Source organism: Loa loa, assembly GCF_000183805.2.
Source record: "Loa loa unplaced genomic scaffold supercont3.33, whole genome shotgun sequence".
Lineage (NCBI taxonomy): Eukaryota > Metazoa > Nematoda > Chromadorea > Rhabditida > Onchocercidae > Loa > Loa loa.
The window spans coordinates 101,856-120,313 of record NW_018108213.1 but is presented as its reverse complement, the minus strand read 5'-3'; the positions used below and the strand labels follow the sequence as shown (position 1 = coordinate 120,313).

The window sequence follows — 18,458 nt, the reverse complement described above, 5'->3', positions numbered from 1 at the left end:
AGAAAAAACTACGCATTATTCCGTATCTATTCTCGAAACTTAAAGTTTTTCATGCGAAAAAATATATTACACATTTAAATTTCTACCGAGTTATGTCTTCCAATTTTATCAAGATCTTGCACATAGTACTTATGAACATATTTATGAAACCACGACTTGCCTGCAGGCTCAATGATGGAATTTACCAAATCAGGCATTCTGAGACCGCAGAAAAGGTAGACTAAATTGGTGGTGCCTGGGTCGTTCTCAATACTCGATGAACACATTTCAATGAATAAACGTGCTGTTTCACCACGTATTCTTGCCACCGATAATTCATTAATTCCTGGAATGTTTCATTAAAAAAGGATTAAATCAGTAATATAAAATTTTCTTGTTGGCTCATTCAGTACAGAACAGAAATTACAGTAACTTCTTCGTATTCTTGAATTATCGACCAAAAAAAAGTTTTAAATTATAAATCACATGAAATCAAACCATGGTAAACAGGTGAATCAAGAGCCGAGGCTTCCATCACTGTCATTTTCACAGAAGTCAATCGCGCAAAACTTTCAATTAATTCTAAAGAAAGCGACGAAAGAGTCTGTACAAGACGACTTTGCATGGAAGGTTGACAACAGCAAAGTTCTCGCAGAATTGATACTACGTGATATACGTGTTTTGGGATGAGCTCGGACTGAAATTAGCTAAACCAGTGAAGTAGTAAATTGTGACATGAAATAATCGCTCTTCTTATTTTACTAAAGCATTCATACATTTATAATTATTTATAAACATTTATAATTAGCAGATAGTACCTATAAGTAATTGAAAATCCTTTCAATAAATCCTGCTTTACATTTCAAGGAGTAGGGGGGAGAGGAAAAAAAAAGGAAAATGTACAAAATAAATATCAGCACATGAACATCATGTGTTCTCCATGGTGAGTTCTAAAAAACTGGAAAACAAAAAATTTTTAAAAATGTAAGTGTAAAAGACGCAATAATGCAGTACCTGTGTCAAGTATGAGGCGATAACTGTAATATATGTTGTTGTTCCACTACCTTTTATGGATGATAAGAAAAGTGAATCCAATGATGCAATTATTATACTGGAATTAGTGGTACGTACTGCATCTATTAAAGGTGCATGTAATGAAACACAGATATCAAGTAAACGCAGAATTGATAATACAGCTGCTTCACGATCTGTTGAACGAGGAGAAAAATCTTGCAGACGTTCCGCTCCATCACATAATACTGCACCCAGCTGAATTCTTTAGCTGATATAGATTTAACAACTTCAATAAAGATACATATTTATACAAGTCAAGTGAAAATGACTATAAAAATGACCACGGCCTGATGCATAAATTTTACATTTGAAGAATGGTGGCTGAAAAATTGGCACATTTAATTACGGTGTCGGCTGCAGTTTAGGAAGTAAAAGATGGCAATATACATGATTATTAGTAGAATGTAAATTACTGAAAGTAAAGAGATGGAAACATTAATGAAAATTAAGAGGTAAAATGAATGACGCGAAAGTTAAATTTATAATGAAAATTAAGAGGTAAAATGAATGACGCGAAAGTTAAATTTACAGTAATGATCGTGAAAAACGAAAACCATCTTACCGATCGGAATACAGGAGAATCGTTTAAAATTTGCGTAAGGACAACAATTTGAGGGTCCGCATTCAGAATTGCTTCCGCTGTAATTGCATAACGATGAAGGAAATTGTACAGAGCGTCACATGCTGCAGAACATAAATGCCACTGAAAATGAAAATTAAGATGAATGAATGTACAGAGATATTTTAAACCGTGTCAAAGTAGAATAAAAATAAAATCTACAACCATGGCTTGATGGAACTATCAATAAGCAACAAGCCAATTCGATAGAAAACAGGAAATAATTTGATGCATAACTTATTCAAAAAATAAAAAAACAAACCATCTGTATAATGTTTTCATATGAACGATCCGCAAACTGGCAGATAATGGATTTGACGATAAATTGAAGGTATTGCAATAAATACCTTTTATCGACATTTTTTGCATGCAGAAACAGAGTTTTTATAAGGTGCAAGAAACCAATAGATGAATCGTAGCATTTGAAAGCACATTCCCTTGTTTCTAATTCGTCCTACAACAACCAGATTTCAAATACTGGTATATTAATATTGACAGAAAGTGCACACATAGTCAAAAAAATGTTCTTCAGATTGGAAATTTTAGAACTACTGCAGTGAACAAATTTCAAAAAAAAAATACTTGTATACCAACAAGTTTCCCAGAACTTGTTTTAGTTAAAACAGAGAAGGATATCAATGTTGCCCAGATCTTCAGAGCACCATGTTCGTCCGTCGCAATTGAAGCCAAAAAACGAAACAATGCTCCCTTCAAAACAAGGGGAATCGCAGAAGTAACTAAACTTATTGCTGTTTCTATGCATGACCATGAACTGTTATCTGCAAACTGGCGACGAGCAGTCTGATCCTGAATGAAATTATTTCAGCTGATTTTTCCCAGGAACTAAATCATATTTCAGGAACTAGATCAATTAGATAAGAAAAAATAATTTTCACCTGGCAAACTTAAAGCCGACTAAAACGTGAAGTCATACTCATGAATCAAAAACCAAATAAATTTTATCGTTTAAAGCAAACTTCAAAGATTCATGAAGTTTTACGTGTTTAGCAACGATTTCTATAAGCTGAACCCATGCTACAAGGCCAGCTAATTCGGACTGTGGAATCTGCTGAAAAGTATCATGCTGTCCTGGCGGTGCTGTATGCATTATATTCGACGTTTGACTCTTTTTCCGTTCGAAAAGTACAAGATAATCATGCATTGCTGTCCAGAAATGGTCCCAAGAGAGTGTACCTTGAGCTATAACAAGAATAAATTAATAATCAGATCTGATTTTTTATGAAAAGTCAAAATCTCTGGTCAAAAACTCGGATAAAATAAACCAGAATGTTCAGCATTTCAAAAATGCTGTACCGAATTTTATATGACATGGAGAAAGCAGTCCAAATATGAAGTGTGCCGATTCCCGACATTTGCAGATGTTCTTTAGCATATCAAGAAAAGCGACTTGTAGTACCGGTGAAATAAGTTGTCGGCAATTTCTTAAAAATTTCACCAATTCTTCCTGAGAAGTAAAACAAAGTTATGTCCCATTAGATTGATCAATGAAGTCTATCAGATTTGGGAATCTATTTTTGCCTCGTAGTGCTTTATGTAGTGCACGGATTGTGACACTAGATAAATTATTTTAAAAAATCGCATCAGTGTTATTCTAAGAAAATGCAATTTCTAAAGTTGAAGAAACTGACTTTAGTTGATAAATAATCTGCCTATCACACTGAACAAACTGCAGATCAGAAAAAGTTCAAAGCAACAAAACTGATTTACAATGCTTCACTAAATATTGCCAAATATGTCGGAAACTCACACTTTCACTAGAGCAAAACTGTGCAGACAACTGTTCCAAATATTTGGAATCACCATCATATAAATCAGCAATACAACGAATAAAATTTTCAAAATGAAGCCGAGGCCTGTGAAGCTGACCACGCTCCAACATTTCCTCGACGTACTGCAATTCTATTTCACCGGAATGTTGCAGTAGAACGACCTAAAATAGTTCCCATTAGCGCAGAATGTATACTATATTAGTGTTTGTATGGTTTCAGTGAACGAATTAGTCAAATTCATAGCGCAATTTAGAAATGAAACTATGAAGGAAGGAAATCAAATATCTAGGAAAATATTAACCTGGTTACTGAGATGAGCAATAAAGTTCTTGATCAATGTATCAACTGTAGCAAAAGCTATGAAGTTTTCTCTAAATTTTGGCATCGCAATAACACATTTCCGTATGAATTGGAAGGCCAATCCATTGACTGCCTTTTCAAGCAAATCATCTTCTTTGATAGCAAAACCACCCAGAACTATTGAAAAACAATGATGGGAATAGATATTTAAACAATTCAATCAATAGAGAGAAAATCAGTAAGAATTATCCAGTAGTCATATGAAGTAGGTAAATGCATCAACAGTGAATAATATCGAACCTTCTTGAACAAGTTGATGAACACTGAGCCAGTTGTATGAAACCACGACTGCAAACTGTAACGAAGCCTGCAGACAAGAATCTTGCCAGTCCTCCAAAATCACTTCCTTGTGAAACCCCATCAACAAATCTCGAGCACATCGCACTAGAATTTGTTTATCATTTATTTCCTGTATTCGATCTGTGAAAGTATTAGAAAAAGAAGGATGCGCATTTCCATAGTGAACATATGAATAAAAGTGTAAAAGAGTGAAAAACAAAAATTACGGAAAATTACTATTCTGAAGATTGTGTGGAGATATCAGTATTAAAGAAGCAGTCCATAATGATAAATGGGTATTTCTGAAAGGTGTATTCGGCTGCAGTTCTTTCAGTGGCCCAAACAAATCATTTAAGAAGGACGGTGCTGATTCCAACTGCCACGATGAGCATATGAGATGAAGTGTTTGTGCACAATTTTCTAACGTCTCTTCAATTAATTCCCGCAACTGCAAAAATACTATCGCAAGAACGTTAATAAAAAGTTATGCTACAAGTAGCTACAATAGCTACAATAAACTAAACTTGAAATAAACTTACAATTTCCTGATGTTTCGGACCACCTAGTCCATTCACATGTGGATGATGCAAATTTTGTAATTCAGATTGCACATTTACAGTTTGCAAAACTTCTGAAAGCATCGTTACGAAAACGATCAATTTAAAAAAGATCGGGAAAAATCGGAATATAAACATTGGTCAGTTACGGTGTGAATGAAAACACATGTATATTGTAGGATTGAAAGTTTGTTAAATTTTTCAAATAGCGAGAAACCGTGCATACCTATAAGACGTCTAATAAATGCAATATCACTAAGTAACTGATTGAGATACTCGAAAAGCTCTCGTGGTTTCGACACTTTTTCATTAATCCTGAATTCTGCTAAAACCTATAAAACGTGAATCATTCAGTAAATGAATAGTTTTATGAAGGCATTAGTAGTGCATAAAAAGATATCCACAGTATATGACAAACTAAATCTAGTATCGCAAATCGTAAGCAATGAATAATAATGGTGTGCCTTCTTAGTTTCAAACTTTAAACCCAACTAAGCAAAATATAAAATGTAAGGAAAAAAATTTCGAGAACATTAGAAATGAAATTTCGAAAAAATTCACTTACTTTCAGAGCCGCACTGATAAAACGATGTGCATCATAGTAGCAAATAACAGCACAAAGACCCCTCGTTAAGAATGGAAAATGCCGTGTTTGCACTTCACCTGTAGACGTAAACAATCACCATATCTTACCCTTATGTCAATTAAATATTTATAAAAGCACTTTTATTCAACAAACAAAAGCTGACAATATGTTTCTTATTTTCACAGGACCATAATGCAGACGCATGCCCAATTACTCCACTATATATTTCGAATTTATCTAGTTTCAGTTAAGAATTATTCCCTAGTATGCGTTATTTCTTTGTTTTTTATTACCAAAATTATCAGCATATGCCAATCAATCAGTGCTAGTTGGTAACTGCATGAACCCAAAAATAAAACAATTTGAACGGCCAGTCTTGTATGTGCTTTCAAGAGTTGAATCCAACAACTTTTAACTGCATCACTTCCTAACCTTAACATTAGGACGCTAGGCAAATACGGTCGATAATAATTATTACCAGTTATTACTAGTTCAAGAGCATCAAATTCATCACAGTTAAACAAATCTGATATAATTAGTGCTTCGTTCCGCAGCCCGTCATCTATTTTCACGACTTCTCCACTGTCTAATTCCACTACTTCACCATTCTTGTTCAGCACCGATCGATGCAGTGAATTTTTACTCTGAAAGAAAATAAAAACGACCTTCTGCAAAATATTACATAAATCTTGTAACATACCATAATTAGAACATGATCTAATTCATTTGAACCGAGATTTCGAGCATGATTATAGAGTATGTTACGAGATGACACAAGATAAATTTTTGTAAGATTAAGAACTCAAAAAAGAGTAAGCAAAACATATAAAGTCACTTAGACTAGAATTACCATTAGTGTATATAACTTCATTATCCTGTAAATCTTGTTTTTCATCATCACATTTCTTCTGCTTATTATATGAACGATATTATAAAATATCCAACTGAAATTTGAAAAAGACCAACTCGATTCCGAAGTATATCGACAAGTGATGCTCGGGTTTTGTTTAATATAGTCATCAATTGCTCTAGAGAAGTATTACTTCTCTTTTTATTGTAACAGCTATTTATATAATCATCGATTACTCTGAAAGTGTTCTGAGCCCGCATCCACATTTCTTACTTCTGAAAAGTACATTATCCGGCAATATAAGAACTAAGATACGGTGATGCAGCAACGCTTACTGGCATCACTGTTTCTTGGTCCACAAATTACACTATCAGATTTAATCTTTATGGGATGAAATGAAGATGTATATAGTTACAGTCAACGAATTCATGGTGTTAAATCATCGTTTGTTTCACAAGAACTGCATTTACTCCAATCAAAGGTGTCATAGGTGTTACTGAATATCAGATACAGACTCTGTGTAAACTATTCAGGACACAGAGTGCTGCTTTGACTTACAACACTAACGGAAAAGCTATTATTCAGTCAGGTGTACCAGGTGATTGCATGCGTGAGTAGGTTTCTGAAACATCGGTGAATTGTCGTTCACGCACAAGCACAGATTAATTCCAACCTCATTGTGGCTAGTCTAAGATGTTCAGCTCACTGAGTGAAACAGAAAAATAGTCTTCTTTACTGTTTATCTGGAGATTGTGAAAGTCCTCTGTTTGAGATTAGGAATCTTTCACCTTTGAATGGTTGGGATTAATAGCGCAAAAAAAAACTAACAAATGTTTGATAACTTCCTCGTCTTCCGCAACCGTTACTCATGTATGGGTTAACCGATATATTCATATTTACAATAGTAGTCTAATAAATTAATTTTGTCTCCATTACAACTAAATATCTTCAATGTGTTCAAAAGAAGTGATTTCAAAAAAAAAGGAATTGAGGAAAAAGAAAACTGATTTCCTTGGCAAAATCTAAACCTAAGATTCGAATTCAATTCTGAAAATGAATAAACCAGCGCAAGTTTAAGTTTAATCGAACATCTTCGATCTTTCTTCAAACTCAAATACAACGACAAGTCCAAATTTGAGTCCAACAACATTCAGAGATTCAGAGATTCAAGCTGAAACATGAATTGAATCCTAAGTTCAAGCCAAGAATTTTACTCGAGTTTTTTTTTCTTTAATGGGCCCGACTTCATGAACTACATCAAAAATCTATTACTTTAGAAATATTGAACCAACAACACAGATGTTGAATACTGCTACACAACAAATGACCAAGCCACATAAAGATGGTTTATCGCAATTAAAACATCGCTACACGACTTTGATGACTTTTTGCTTTCCTGACCAGGCTATAATGAAAAAAGTGTGACGTAGTCTTCGCGGCTTAACTGCCGTCAGGAGAAGTGTAACAGGTGCTGCTTCGGAATTGTTAATTTAGTATGGAAGTAAAAGGTTGGTTGTGGGGTATCATGCTTATGACCATTTATATCGATTGGCTAGACTATTTGCTGTCAGTTGGACAATGTCGACTAGCTAGTGGGCATTAAATGAGCCCAACATAGCAGCATTAGCTATTTATCTGACATGGGTATTCCGTGAGGATTAGGAGAAAGCGTTTTTCATGTCTCCCTGATTTATGGAATTCGGAAATATAACTACAATCAACGAGGTTAAGCTGACTGATTGCAAGATGACCTGAGATCAAGGTTAAGCTGACTGACTGCAAGATGATCTGAGATTCTTTAAAATGTGTCGATAGTGACCTGAGATTTCTTCAAAATGTGCCGACATTGACCTCAAACCTGGTAATCAACATGAGTTGATTTACAACGTCTCACAATACGAATCTGAACTACACATATTTACAATGTTGACAATATTCAAAAAGTGTAAAGACCTTCATGATGACTTTGGTGGAGCTTCCTCCTCTTTATATTTCTATATTAAAAAAAACGCATGTTTTTACCTGTCACATGTGTGGCACATATATAATAGGTGTGTAAAAACGCGCGTTGTGTCGAAATGTGTTAAAATTTTAAAGCAATCGGTAATGAACTTCGGAGATTCAAGATCTCGAACAAATGAATTTACATTTTATATAGATCAATATAGTTTTTACTTACACATATGGTCTTCTTATTTGCACCCTTAGATTTTTGTGAGGTTAACCCTGACAGGTAAGAACCCCTAGTTCCAACAGAGGTGGGAAACGAATAATGACACATACTGTATCTGAAGTCCATCACTGAACTGAAATCCGTCAACAGAGCGTCTCTGACCTGATTTCTTGCTTATTTAGGAAATGTTGAACAATGTCCTAAAAAAGTCAATTCAGCTGTTTCTCCGCAAAATTTAGGGAAAAAGGCTGCAGTAACCGAAAGCCGCAAGTTTACTTCAGCTGTAACAAAAGCCACACGATTTTGTCCCTGGCTTCAAAAACCCTGTGACAAATTCCAACTAGCCAACTTCACTTCCGGGCAATTAATTGTACACGTAAAGCTAACATTCCCTACAGAATGGGAATTCATATTGGTGGTAAGCCCCAAGATCCTTCCGAAGAAGTAACATTTTTAGATTAAAACGTCCAAACTCTCGAACTCAAATATCACCAGTGGGTGACCTCGTTCATTATCGATCTATCGTCCCCAACGTTCCTCTCTTCAAGAACAGAAATGACGGTAGATTTTATATAAGAGTAGAATCTGTCTTTAGGATCAACAAGTGAAAAAACCGTCGTCTCAATGGATTTTAAAAAGTCTCCAGTGCCATTAGTCCCCAACCCTCACTTCCCTTACAACTGGAAAGGCAAGGATTGGAATTGAACAATTAAAGAAGACGGAGACGTCCATATGTCGGTCCGTCTCACCAGCTCAAGTATCGCATGCATTCTATCGCCTGGAATTTCATCCCGCAACTCCGGTTCTTCCATTTATTCTTTTCACTGGGCATCCTTGGATCAATAGAAAAATCCCAGTCAAAGACCAAGAACCTCCCTCCCCGCATAAACAAACTTGTAGTTTGAAATGTAGCTGACCAGGTCATCATCAGACATGTTAACAAAATCGTTCACTTATTGTCTTTTCCTAAATATGTCGACCCTTACAGCTAACACATTCCAAAGTAATTCCTAACCGTGCCTTTCCGAACACTCGCATAGCATTCTCGCAGTTTAATGTTCCAAAAAAGGACAAAACTTTGACCTTGTTATATTAAAATTTGAAAGCCACAACATAAATCAGTGATAAACCGAATATATTCAAAAACTGAGTGCTTTGTGGGAATCATCCCACTATTACACCAAGTGACAAACAGTTCTTGAGATTAACATCGAATTGCAGAACAAAGGAATAAACCAAATCACAACTGGAAGCGCTTTATGATCAAATTTCCAAGGAAAATGTAAACAAAAGGTTGAATAGATAGATAATTCCCTCCCCTTTTATATATCTCCATTAATAACTACAGAAGATTACTGTACTACTAACAATAATCATTGTGCGAGAAAAACCTCGATAAAGCGCGAAAATGCTTACCGCACATGTATATATGTACAAAACAACTCTACATCAAATGTATCCATATAAAAGCACTGAAATAAACATGCAAAACATATGTGCTGGAAAAAAATTGATCGTTCCAAGAAAAACGTCTTAACCCTGAGAAAAAGTGATCCAAGATAATACCACAGGTAATAAAAAAAATAAGTTACCGCTAATTCATTGTCTATCTCTTGATGGATGGCCGGATAAACATCTGATAATTTAATGATTTTCAAAAAAAACAGAAGACCGGGTCCCGTTCATAAAACCATTCCCTTTGCGAGAAAAAAAAAAGGATTATGAGAAACACCCAATCGGCCATCAATCATGTATCGTCAATCAATCACCAATATTTTTCTGATTATAAACAGAAAACCGTTGTTATTGGTTTATAAATACATAAAGATAATCATCCAAAAATAATACTATTTCGGTAATTTTTATAGCTACAAACAAACCAGAGGTAAAAATTAATCGATTCCCTATTCAAAAATGGTGATAACACGAACAAAGTTTTTGTATCAAAAAACTCACAAACGGCAATTCTTTGGTAAAAGCCAGTTAAGCATTTCTATGAAAGACTTTTTCCCGTTTCCAGTAATCATTTATTTGTAACATCTAAAAGAACTGATCAATCATATTCATTTATGGCCTCTGTGCAGTTGCAAAACCACCTTCCTGTTGCAACCGCCGCATCATGTCGGAATTCAATGAACCAGGATTTACGATTCGAGATCCCAATTCATTACTGAATGGATTCATCATCGTCATTTGCAAAAGAGCATTCTGCTCTAGGAAAGGGCGCTGCGCCTGAGCCTGCGCCGCTGCTGACATAGCTAACAGTTGTTGCAATTGAAGTGCATCACCTGCAACCACATGTAAATGACAAACACCTGTAAATCTGTAAATGATAAATTGTCTGGCCATACTACGAGCAATGCACAAAGTAACTGCAAGACTTCCTCCGTACCCCAAAACTTTTAAGGGCAGCTAAAGGCGTAGAAAAGGACCACTCACCATACTCTACATTTTTAAATAAAAAAGAATTAATAGAGTAAACTAAACAGCACCAGGATGGGTGGCTGCTGCATGCTGCATCATGGCAGCAGCATGTGGATGGAGATGGGATTGCGGTGCTTGAGATACCGGTATTCCAGCCGGAGCCAACATTTCCATGCCAGCCATGCCTGTAACTAATTAGTACTAGCTAATGGTGAAACTGCATATTGTCAAGATCAACAATATACAATTGCAACAGAACATATTATTCAGGTAAATGTATTTCTCGAACGTGAAGAGACTTCTAACACTGTTTTTTAACGGATTCAAGATAAAATACACATATACTGTGTTGTTGCTGTTCATATTGATATTTGTTTTAAACTACTATATAATATAAGCCTCTTAAAATTCCAAACCTTGTCAACATCGCAGCTGTGTTCAAGAGCGACACAAGTTCAGGTGAATCAATGTTGGTAATAAAAACATGTTTCTAGCGCATAAAATAAAGACAGTACGACGTTAAGAATTCTCAGTACTTTTAAAACCCCGATAAAAACTAACCAAGCATGCGCTGCTCCAAATTACTTCGCTGCTCCAAGGCACTTATCATTGCTGCGGTATGACTGTCGATACCCATTCCAAATTGCGAAGCAAGCTGTGGATTATGCATCAGCGCAGCAAGTGCTCTCGGATCCATCCCAAAATTATGGAAAGGTGGTGGAAGCATGTTGGGAGGAAATCCATGAGCATTAACAGCAGCCGCAGCAGTACCACCACGGGATGGAGAATCACGAACAGCTGTTACTGTAGAACCCGTCGTTACTGTACCATTCGCACCACTTCGTATCATTTCTAACTGATGTGCCCGCAGCTGCTGCTCCATCTGCTTTTGAAAAACTTGCTAGAAAAAAACTACTTTAGAATGCAAACTCTTATGTCAAGTTAAATACGATGTTTCCTTCACTGGGAGGTAATGTCGCAACAATAAATCTTACTTGTTCGACAGCGATAGCATACTGTTGTTGAGGAGTAAGGAAACCGAATCGTGGATCTGGCATACCGGGAAACATTCCTGGCAAACCAGAAACTGCAGTACCATTCATGGGGACCCGACCTCCCATGAATGCTTCAACATTTGGTGCCCCCGACAAAGGTGCAAGCTGCGCAGATGGCAATTTTGGTACTGTAACTGGAGTTGGGAAAGCATCATTGGGCTGAAAAGTTATTTCTTAGCAGAAGCCTGTAAAAGGAAAATTGAAGACATACAAACTAATTTCGTAAAGAGTTTCGATAACCAAATGAACCAAAGCAGAGCAGGGACAATCAGTGACTTAAGAATAAAGTGAAGCAAGTGATCATTATTCCATACAAACTCATATGAAAACTTGAGGTATGAAACGAAAATGAAAAACAAAGAGGCAGAATCTCCACTGACCTTTTTCTGTGTATTTATATGGTTCTTGAGGGCAGCACGCGCTTCTCGTTTCTTATCCCACTCCGAACCAGGTTTCATGCGAAAAGCTAAATCTGTACGCGCACACATTTGACCACAGCGCCGATCGATAACTCGGATGAGCAATGCATTTTTTGTCGTTTCAACAACTGTATCATTTACGGTCCAGTAACCATCATCTGAATCTTCTTCCTCGGTTTTCATTTCCTGCAAGAACTTTAAAAATTATTCTCGAGAAGAAAATTTAAATCGTATTTCATGTCGACAGACATGAAATTCCATAAGAGTGAACAGCAAATCGCCAATCTCTAAGAACAGATATATAATACTGTGCGTAAGCGTGCAAATATTATAAGGACAAAACACAAAACTGTTACTGAACAAACAATGCCATAATAACAGTTCCAAAAATCTACATAACTCCTACATATCAAAGCCGGCAGTCAGATTTGAATAACGAAAGCTTACATCAGGAGGGGTCCGATCGACTGGCTTCACGAAACTTGTGCTAGGCTGTTCCGTTGCAATTTCTACAGCTCCTTCATTTTCAGCAGTCCCGGAGACTGGAGGTGGTTCACTTGCCGTAGCACTGGTTGAAGCAGAAACGAAGGTTTGGAGTTTAACACTTGGACCTCCTTTTCCCGCGCATACAGACATTTTTACTTGCCCCTGATAGTGCTTTCCTTCTTCGTCAACACTGACTACTTTTATTGATGCCGAAACTGACTCTGAACCTGCAGACGTCTCTGTTTCATTCCCCTACAAGTTTCATTAACATCTATAAATCACGAGCAAAGACAATAACAAATGGAAAGTCAAATAAAAATATATCCTGCATAATAATGAATCAACGATATAAAAATTTAATAAGTTACAAAAGACAGAAACCTTTCCAGTATTTAACGAATTATCATTGGTGCGGATTTCTGAACTGAAAGTGGGTTCATCATCTTCTTGCATATCGGTATTTTCGTCTTCTTTCTCTCCTTTTACAAACCGCTTCTTTGTAGTCCCATTTACCTGAAATTATACAGTTGAGACATACGACTTAAATTCTAATGCGCAATAGTGATTAGAGAAGATAACCAACATATTCACTATTCTGTGCATGATTTCGTTTTCTTTTCCCATTCCTTTGCTTCACTTCGCCATCATTTGGTGAACCAATACCCTTTTTATCCACCTCTAACGAGGCGCCACGTCTTTCCTTTTTATTTGCTCGCGTTCTTACTCCTTGTTCCTGAAACCCGGTTTTTTCTCTTATCAGTTTTAAATATTTCCCCCTTACTGAGTTCTTAGGATGAACTTGTCAGGTATAACGACAGTCAGAACGAAAATATTAAGCTTATTTTCGAATGTCATAATATTTTCGTATGAAACGTCAATAAGTATATTTCACCTCATCATCGTTGCCTTCAGGACTTCTTGGCTTGTACAGTGATGGTGGGACGGTGCTTGGTCGATCAACGGGACGCAGCTGCCCATACTTCTTATAAAAAACTCGACACTCAGTACAAAGTAATTGACGTTCTCTACCCGAATGATGCCAGTCTTTACTTTCTGAAGTGAACTAAATTGCTAAACGGAGTTGCACGTTATGAAATCGAGTTTAAAATGAAGTACTGAAGTGAAAAAAATATATCAGAAAATTAATCATTAACGTTACTTGACGTATAGCAATGATGGCAAGCATACGCTGCAGCACGACCATCATTTTCTAACTCTTCCATTTCAGTCTCGCTCGCGGATGCATAATCAGCCAAATCAGTACTGCCGGGACGAGATGCCTGAAATTTGAACTCTCTTGAAGTTATGCATCAAATTGTTCATCAACTTTTTTGTTGATGTATTTGTTGATATTTCTGTTTACCATACCAAAAATTAAAAGAGAAGTCGCACAGTGATATTAAACTGCAAAAAACTGAAATAAAGAATATAAATACCAAACAAGTGACCTTCAACTGGTTGTTTTTTGGTTTCCGATGTGTTGCAGTTGCCGTATTTCGCTGTCGTGCTAATGGCTTAGGCCTCGTTGCATCACGAGTCTTCTTCCATCCATAATAGAACTGTACCAATTCATCCTGAAAAGAAACAATCATGTTTTTTTTTTCGAAGAAAATGATAGCTCTCCAAAAATTAAAAATCTGGGGAGACATTAGTACGATTATGCGCAAATACAACATATAATACTACTCAAAAAGTAGTCATTCAAAACATTCTCACGGATTACTTCAGCCACATCTAAAAACACAGTAGTGCTATTGGTCTTACAGAGAAAACAAAACCAGGTTTAAACAACCACGATAAGTCCCTGTCATCCATTACCTGAACAATCCATCAGAATGTGCATAAGTACTTTTTGAGTGGTGTTATCTTTTTCTCTCCTGAACTGAATGCCCTAGCAATCATATAGAATGCTGATCTGATTTAATTTCAGCATGTGTAATTCAATTAATTCGCTTTTTTCTGCCTATCGTGTTTCAGAATAAAGAATAACAGCTATGTTTCACAGAAAAATGCACTATTGTAAATCACGTTACTATAATTATAACTTACTCTACGATGATGTGGCAATAGTTCCTTCTTGATTTTCAAGAAATTTTTCCCATAGGTTTTAATGCCACGAGCAAATTTTTTGGCATCATCAATATTCATAAAATTGGTCACTTTAAGCATATGTTCGTCATTTTTATTCATTGCCTCAATAGCATAATTTACGTTGTAATCACATTTATGCAGCTAAAAAAAATTACTCATTGTCTAAAAAAAGGAACAATTTTCAAGAATAACGAAACTGTAACGGATGAACACCGAAACATTCAAGAGTAGGAGCTATTTCTGGACGAATCGATTTCATTGAGCTACGTCACTATTAACTAATGAAATTTCAAGTTATAGAGTCAAAACGCTTAAATATTTCAATGCATAAAATATATCATGATAATATTGCATCTAGGATTATTGTGGAATGAATAGCTTGCATATTTACAAATTTGCGATGGGTGGAATCAGGATGATCATTGTTTTGACTCATCAAATTCTCAGCTCTCCTAGTGCTTACTGGCTTTGTTACTACCCGCCCACTACAAAGTAAAAACTAACGAAGAATAACGCTAATACTTTTGCAAAATTCGTCCAGTTATTCACTTTGTAAGCTACTAACCGTGATTATGGCATCATGCATACATAAATCGCCAGTCCTAAAATCACGTTCCATTTGCGTAATTTGTTCGTTCCGAACCATAGCAAACATCCGAAATGATCGTGTCGCCCTTTTATAACTGAGAAAAATTCTCCGGTTATATTTATATTGAATAATGAATGAATTTATTGTAATTGAAAGCAATCATCTAATTGATCAAGTTCATCCTAGTAATAAGAATTAGTTAAAACAGTTATCATAGAGTTCACCAGATACAAATTCCATGTACTTTTTAGCCAAAGAAACATTGTACCATCCATACATACAATTTTTATCTCTGCACAATGAAATTTAACAATTCATTTACTTGTTATTTTTATTGGATAAAAATGATAACGAAATGCCTACACATGTTCGCTCTCTTCATTGATATAACCCGGCCTCCACTGTAATTCATCGCGATCCGGTTCATCCACTGCAGAGCATCTTTCCATTGGGGGCAGCTTTGCCTGAAAGTGGGTAATCCCTTTATATGGTCATTAAATTATGCAGTTAAATACAAAAAGAGATTATAATCCTTTTATTGCAACCCGTAACTTTTTTCCTCGAAATGAATGAAGATATGGAAATTAATAATAAGTAATTAGAAACACGGATCTCAGAATAAAAAGGATGAAGAATATAGGAACAGAAAGTGGAACTGTCTAGCAAGTATGTTTGAGAACTATCTCAAGAAATGACACTTGCAAACAAGGGCACTTTATAACTGTGAACGTCGAAAGGTTAAAATACATACATATCTATTTCTCATGACTTCTTCTTACTTTTTCACTCCACGCAATGCTGTATAATAGTACAGAGAGAAAAAAAATGAACAAACCTGATATGACCCGCCGACGCGGATTTCACCTTGTACAGACGCCAGTCTGCTATTATTTGGATCAAACGAGACCAACGAGAAAAAAATATCAGATAAAGACTGGACGTCTAATTCGCGTAACGTTCGAATGTCTTTAATCAAACGTATCGTACATTTACCCCTGTAACCAGTAATCATTCATTATTATGGCGAAAGACTTACAAGTAAAAAAGTAAACATATGCAGGGTTGAAATGAATTGGACTAATGGACGGAAAGAAACTGAAATCATTGAGAAAATAAAAAGTGCAAGAAAATAAAAAGACCTCTTTCTTTGAGTTCAAATCTTAGCAGATCTACATATAAGCGAGAAAATGAAATACCATACGATGCCACTTGAAATAAATGAGCAATAGGTATAAATGTTATTACAAATAAATGAGCAATAGGTATAAATGTTATTACAAATAAATGAGCAATAGGTATAAATGTTATTACAGTTGATCATTATCATACTGTCATTATCACACGACTGATACTATTTCAATAAAACTATATTGTTGAAAAGTACTATTCAGCGAACAATAATATTCACAACATATCTCAACGTTGCGATGAGGAGAAATGACCATTTTGACCGGTAAGAATGGTACGAAAGGAGTGAAAAATCAAAATTTCTTGCAGAAACCTAAATGTGCCACAAATGTGCCACAACGATCCTCCCTTTTCCAACAAATTTCTCACGAAAGAAGTCCTAATTGTAAGATAGGAGATGATACTGACTTCCCGATTTTCTTGCAAACAATAATTCTCTACCACTCTCAATTTAATGAAACTCAAATACATCGTTGTTGATGTCAAATGTTCTATGATTGCAATTAACTCCGGAGTAGTGCAAGAAGTGATTCGAAGTTTAATATCATATGACCATCTAATAAAGATCTGCATAAGCAGATATCAGTTTCATTAATAATTCGTGGTTTCCGGTAAGTCATTAATTCTCAACCAGCACATGATGTTATTAGAGGGAAATGCTTGCAAGTTAGCATTCAAACACGAAATATGCCTAATGTTAGAAGAAGCATGCTCCCGATCTTCAAAAACAGACACACTGAAATCCGAATTTGCATTAGTTTCAATAAATAGGCTACCCGACTAATCATGAAACAAGTTCTATCACTGCGATATGCACAAATGTATGTATTAAGTAAATAAGTGAGTAGGTGAATGATAAATGGATCAATAATAATTGAAGATATAGGAGGGAGTGCCTAAGGTAAAGAGTTAAAATTAGGATGTATGGATGTTTTATGCAGTATGAAAACAACCAAGACCAAACTCATCATCTGATGGTCCAATAGTCCATTCATCTTTCAATGCTAAATTGAGAATTGAATTGTCTATGAGAGGAAGTGTGAATATACCGAAAAAATACCAGAAAAGCTATCAAACCCAATCCCAATACGTCAGGGGTAAGAAAAGATTTATCCATTGTCAAACCGATCGATTCTACTACTTAATTGCACATCACAACACACACACACACACTGAGAATGTGTGTGGCTCATTAGATATGCATAAATTACCAACAAGCCCAATCCTTATACATTAAACAATACTCATCTAACAATCCAACTCCTCATAACTTTGTTTGATATGAATAAATAAGCAGTCCTCAAAGTTTAAAGTTAGCCAGTATGTTCGGATAACTCCTTCGATGACCCGTTTACCGGAGAAAACTATAAACACAACTATAAAGTAAAAAAACTATAAACGACAAACAATAGTCGAAATATTGTGGTACGGAAACCATCGACATCACCAGAGAAGTTAATTATAACCTTACTCCAAATCATATCTCAGGGAATGAAAACGAAAGACGGATCCAGGTACAGTGTTATGGTGAACCCTCCGCTATTTGATCCGTAGTTTATGAAAAAGATAACAAAAACAGGTTAGACTGCAAATGAATTAGTTTTGAACATCAGAAAGGTTCAATTTTGGGATCCAAAATTACAATCGACAATGAACAAGGAATAAGACGAAAACAATAACCATCAAATGACCAACAGTGCTGTTACGAATAATAGTAACAGATCTGTAAATGATTATCATTCTCATCCAATTAGCATTCACCTAAAAATGTGATGAGTTTCTGACAGATAGGAATGAAAATAATACTACAGTTTTTTGCAGGAGGACGACATATATATATATATATATATATATATATATATATATATATATATATATATATATATATATATATATATATATATATATATATATATATATATATATATATATATATATA

General features: G+C 35.5%; 2 protein-coding genes across 2 annotated transcripts in view; both read right to left on the bottom strand.

The window, feature by feature from the left end:
• Positions 1–74: 74 nt before the first annotated feature.
• On the bottom strand, positions 75–6,360 carry LOAG_16990 (hypothetical protein; the record flags this gene model as incomplete). The annotated part of the gene is made up of 17 exons (XM_020449646.1): positions 75–325; positions 478–676; positions 994–1,248; positions 1,616–1,756; positions 1,935–2,126; positions 2,255–2,479; positions 2,673–2,872; positions 2,987–3,137; positions 3,441–3,623; positions 3,764–3,939; positions 4,063–4,206; positions 4,339–4,549; positions 4,641–4,732; positions 4,885–4,990; positions 5,224–5,321; positions 5,723–5,888; positions 6,211–6,360. The coding sequence occupies 17 exons, from the start codon at positions 6,358–6,360 to the stop codon at positions 75–77; spliced, it is 2,940 nt and encodes a 979-aa protein (XP_020306783.1).
• Positions 6,361–10,276: 3,916 nt separating this feature from the next.
• Positions 10,277–18,458, bottom strand: part of LOAG_16989 (GATA zinc finger family protein) — a 15,060-nt gene continuing 6,878 nt past the window's right edge. The window contains exons 4-18 of the mRNA XM_020449645.1: positions 16,167–16,326; positions 15,695–15,795; positions 15,308–15,425; positions 14,701–14,883; positions 14,100–14,225; positions 13,811–13,931; positions 13,544–13,704; positions 13,235–13,384; positions 13,033–13,164; positions 12,613–12,903; positions 12,127–12,351; positions 11,687–11,905; positions 11,253–11,592; positions 10,760–10,876; positions 10,277–10,555 (exon numbers count right to left, since the gene is read on the bottom strand). Coding sequence (XP_020306782.1) covers positions 10,335–10,555; positions 10,760–10,876; positions 11,253–11,592; positions 11,687–11,905; positions 12,127–12,351; positions 12,613–12,903; positions 13,033–13,164; positions 13,235–13,384; positions 13,544–13,704; positions 13,811–13,931; positions 14,100–14,225; positions 14,701–14,883; positions 15,308–15,425; positions 15,695–15,795; positions 16,167–16,326 — 2,665 coding nt within the window. The 3' untranslated portion in view covers positions 10,277–10,334. The remainder of the gene's footprint in view (positions 10,556–10,759; positions 10,877–11,252; positions 11,593–11,686; positions 11,906–12,126; positions 12,352–12,612; positions 12,904–13,032; positions 13,165–13,234; positions 13,385–13,543; positions 13,705–13,810; positions 13,932–14,099; positions 14,226–14,700; positions 14,884–15,307; positions 15,426–15,694; positions 15,796–16,166; positions 16,327–18,458) is intronic.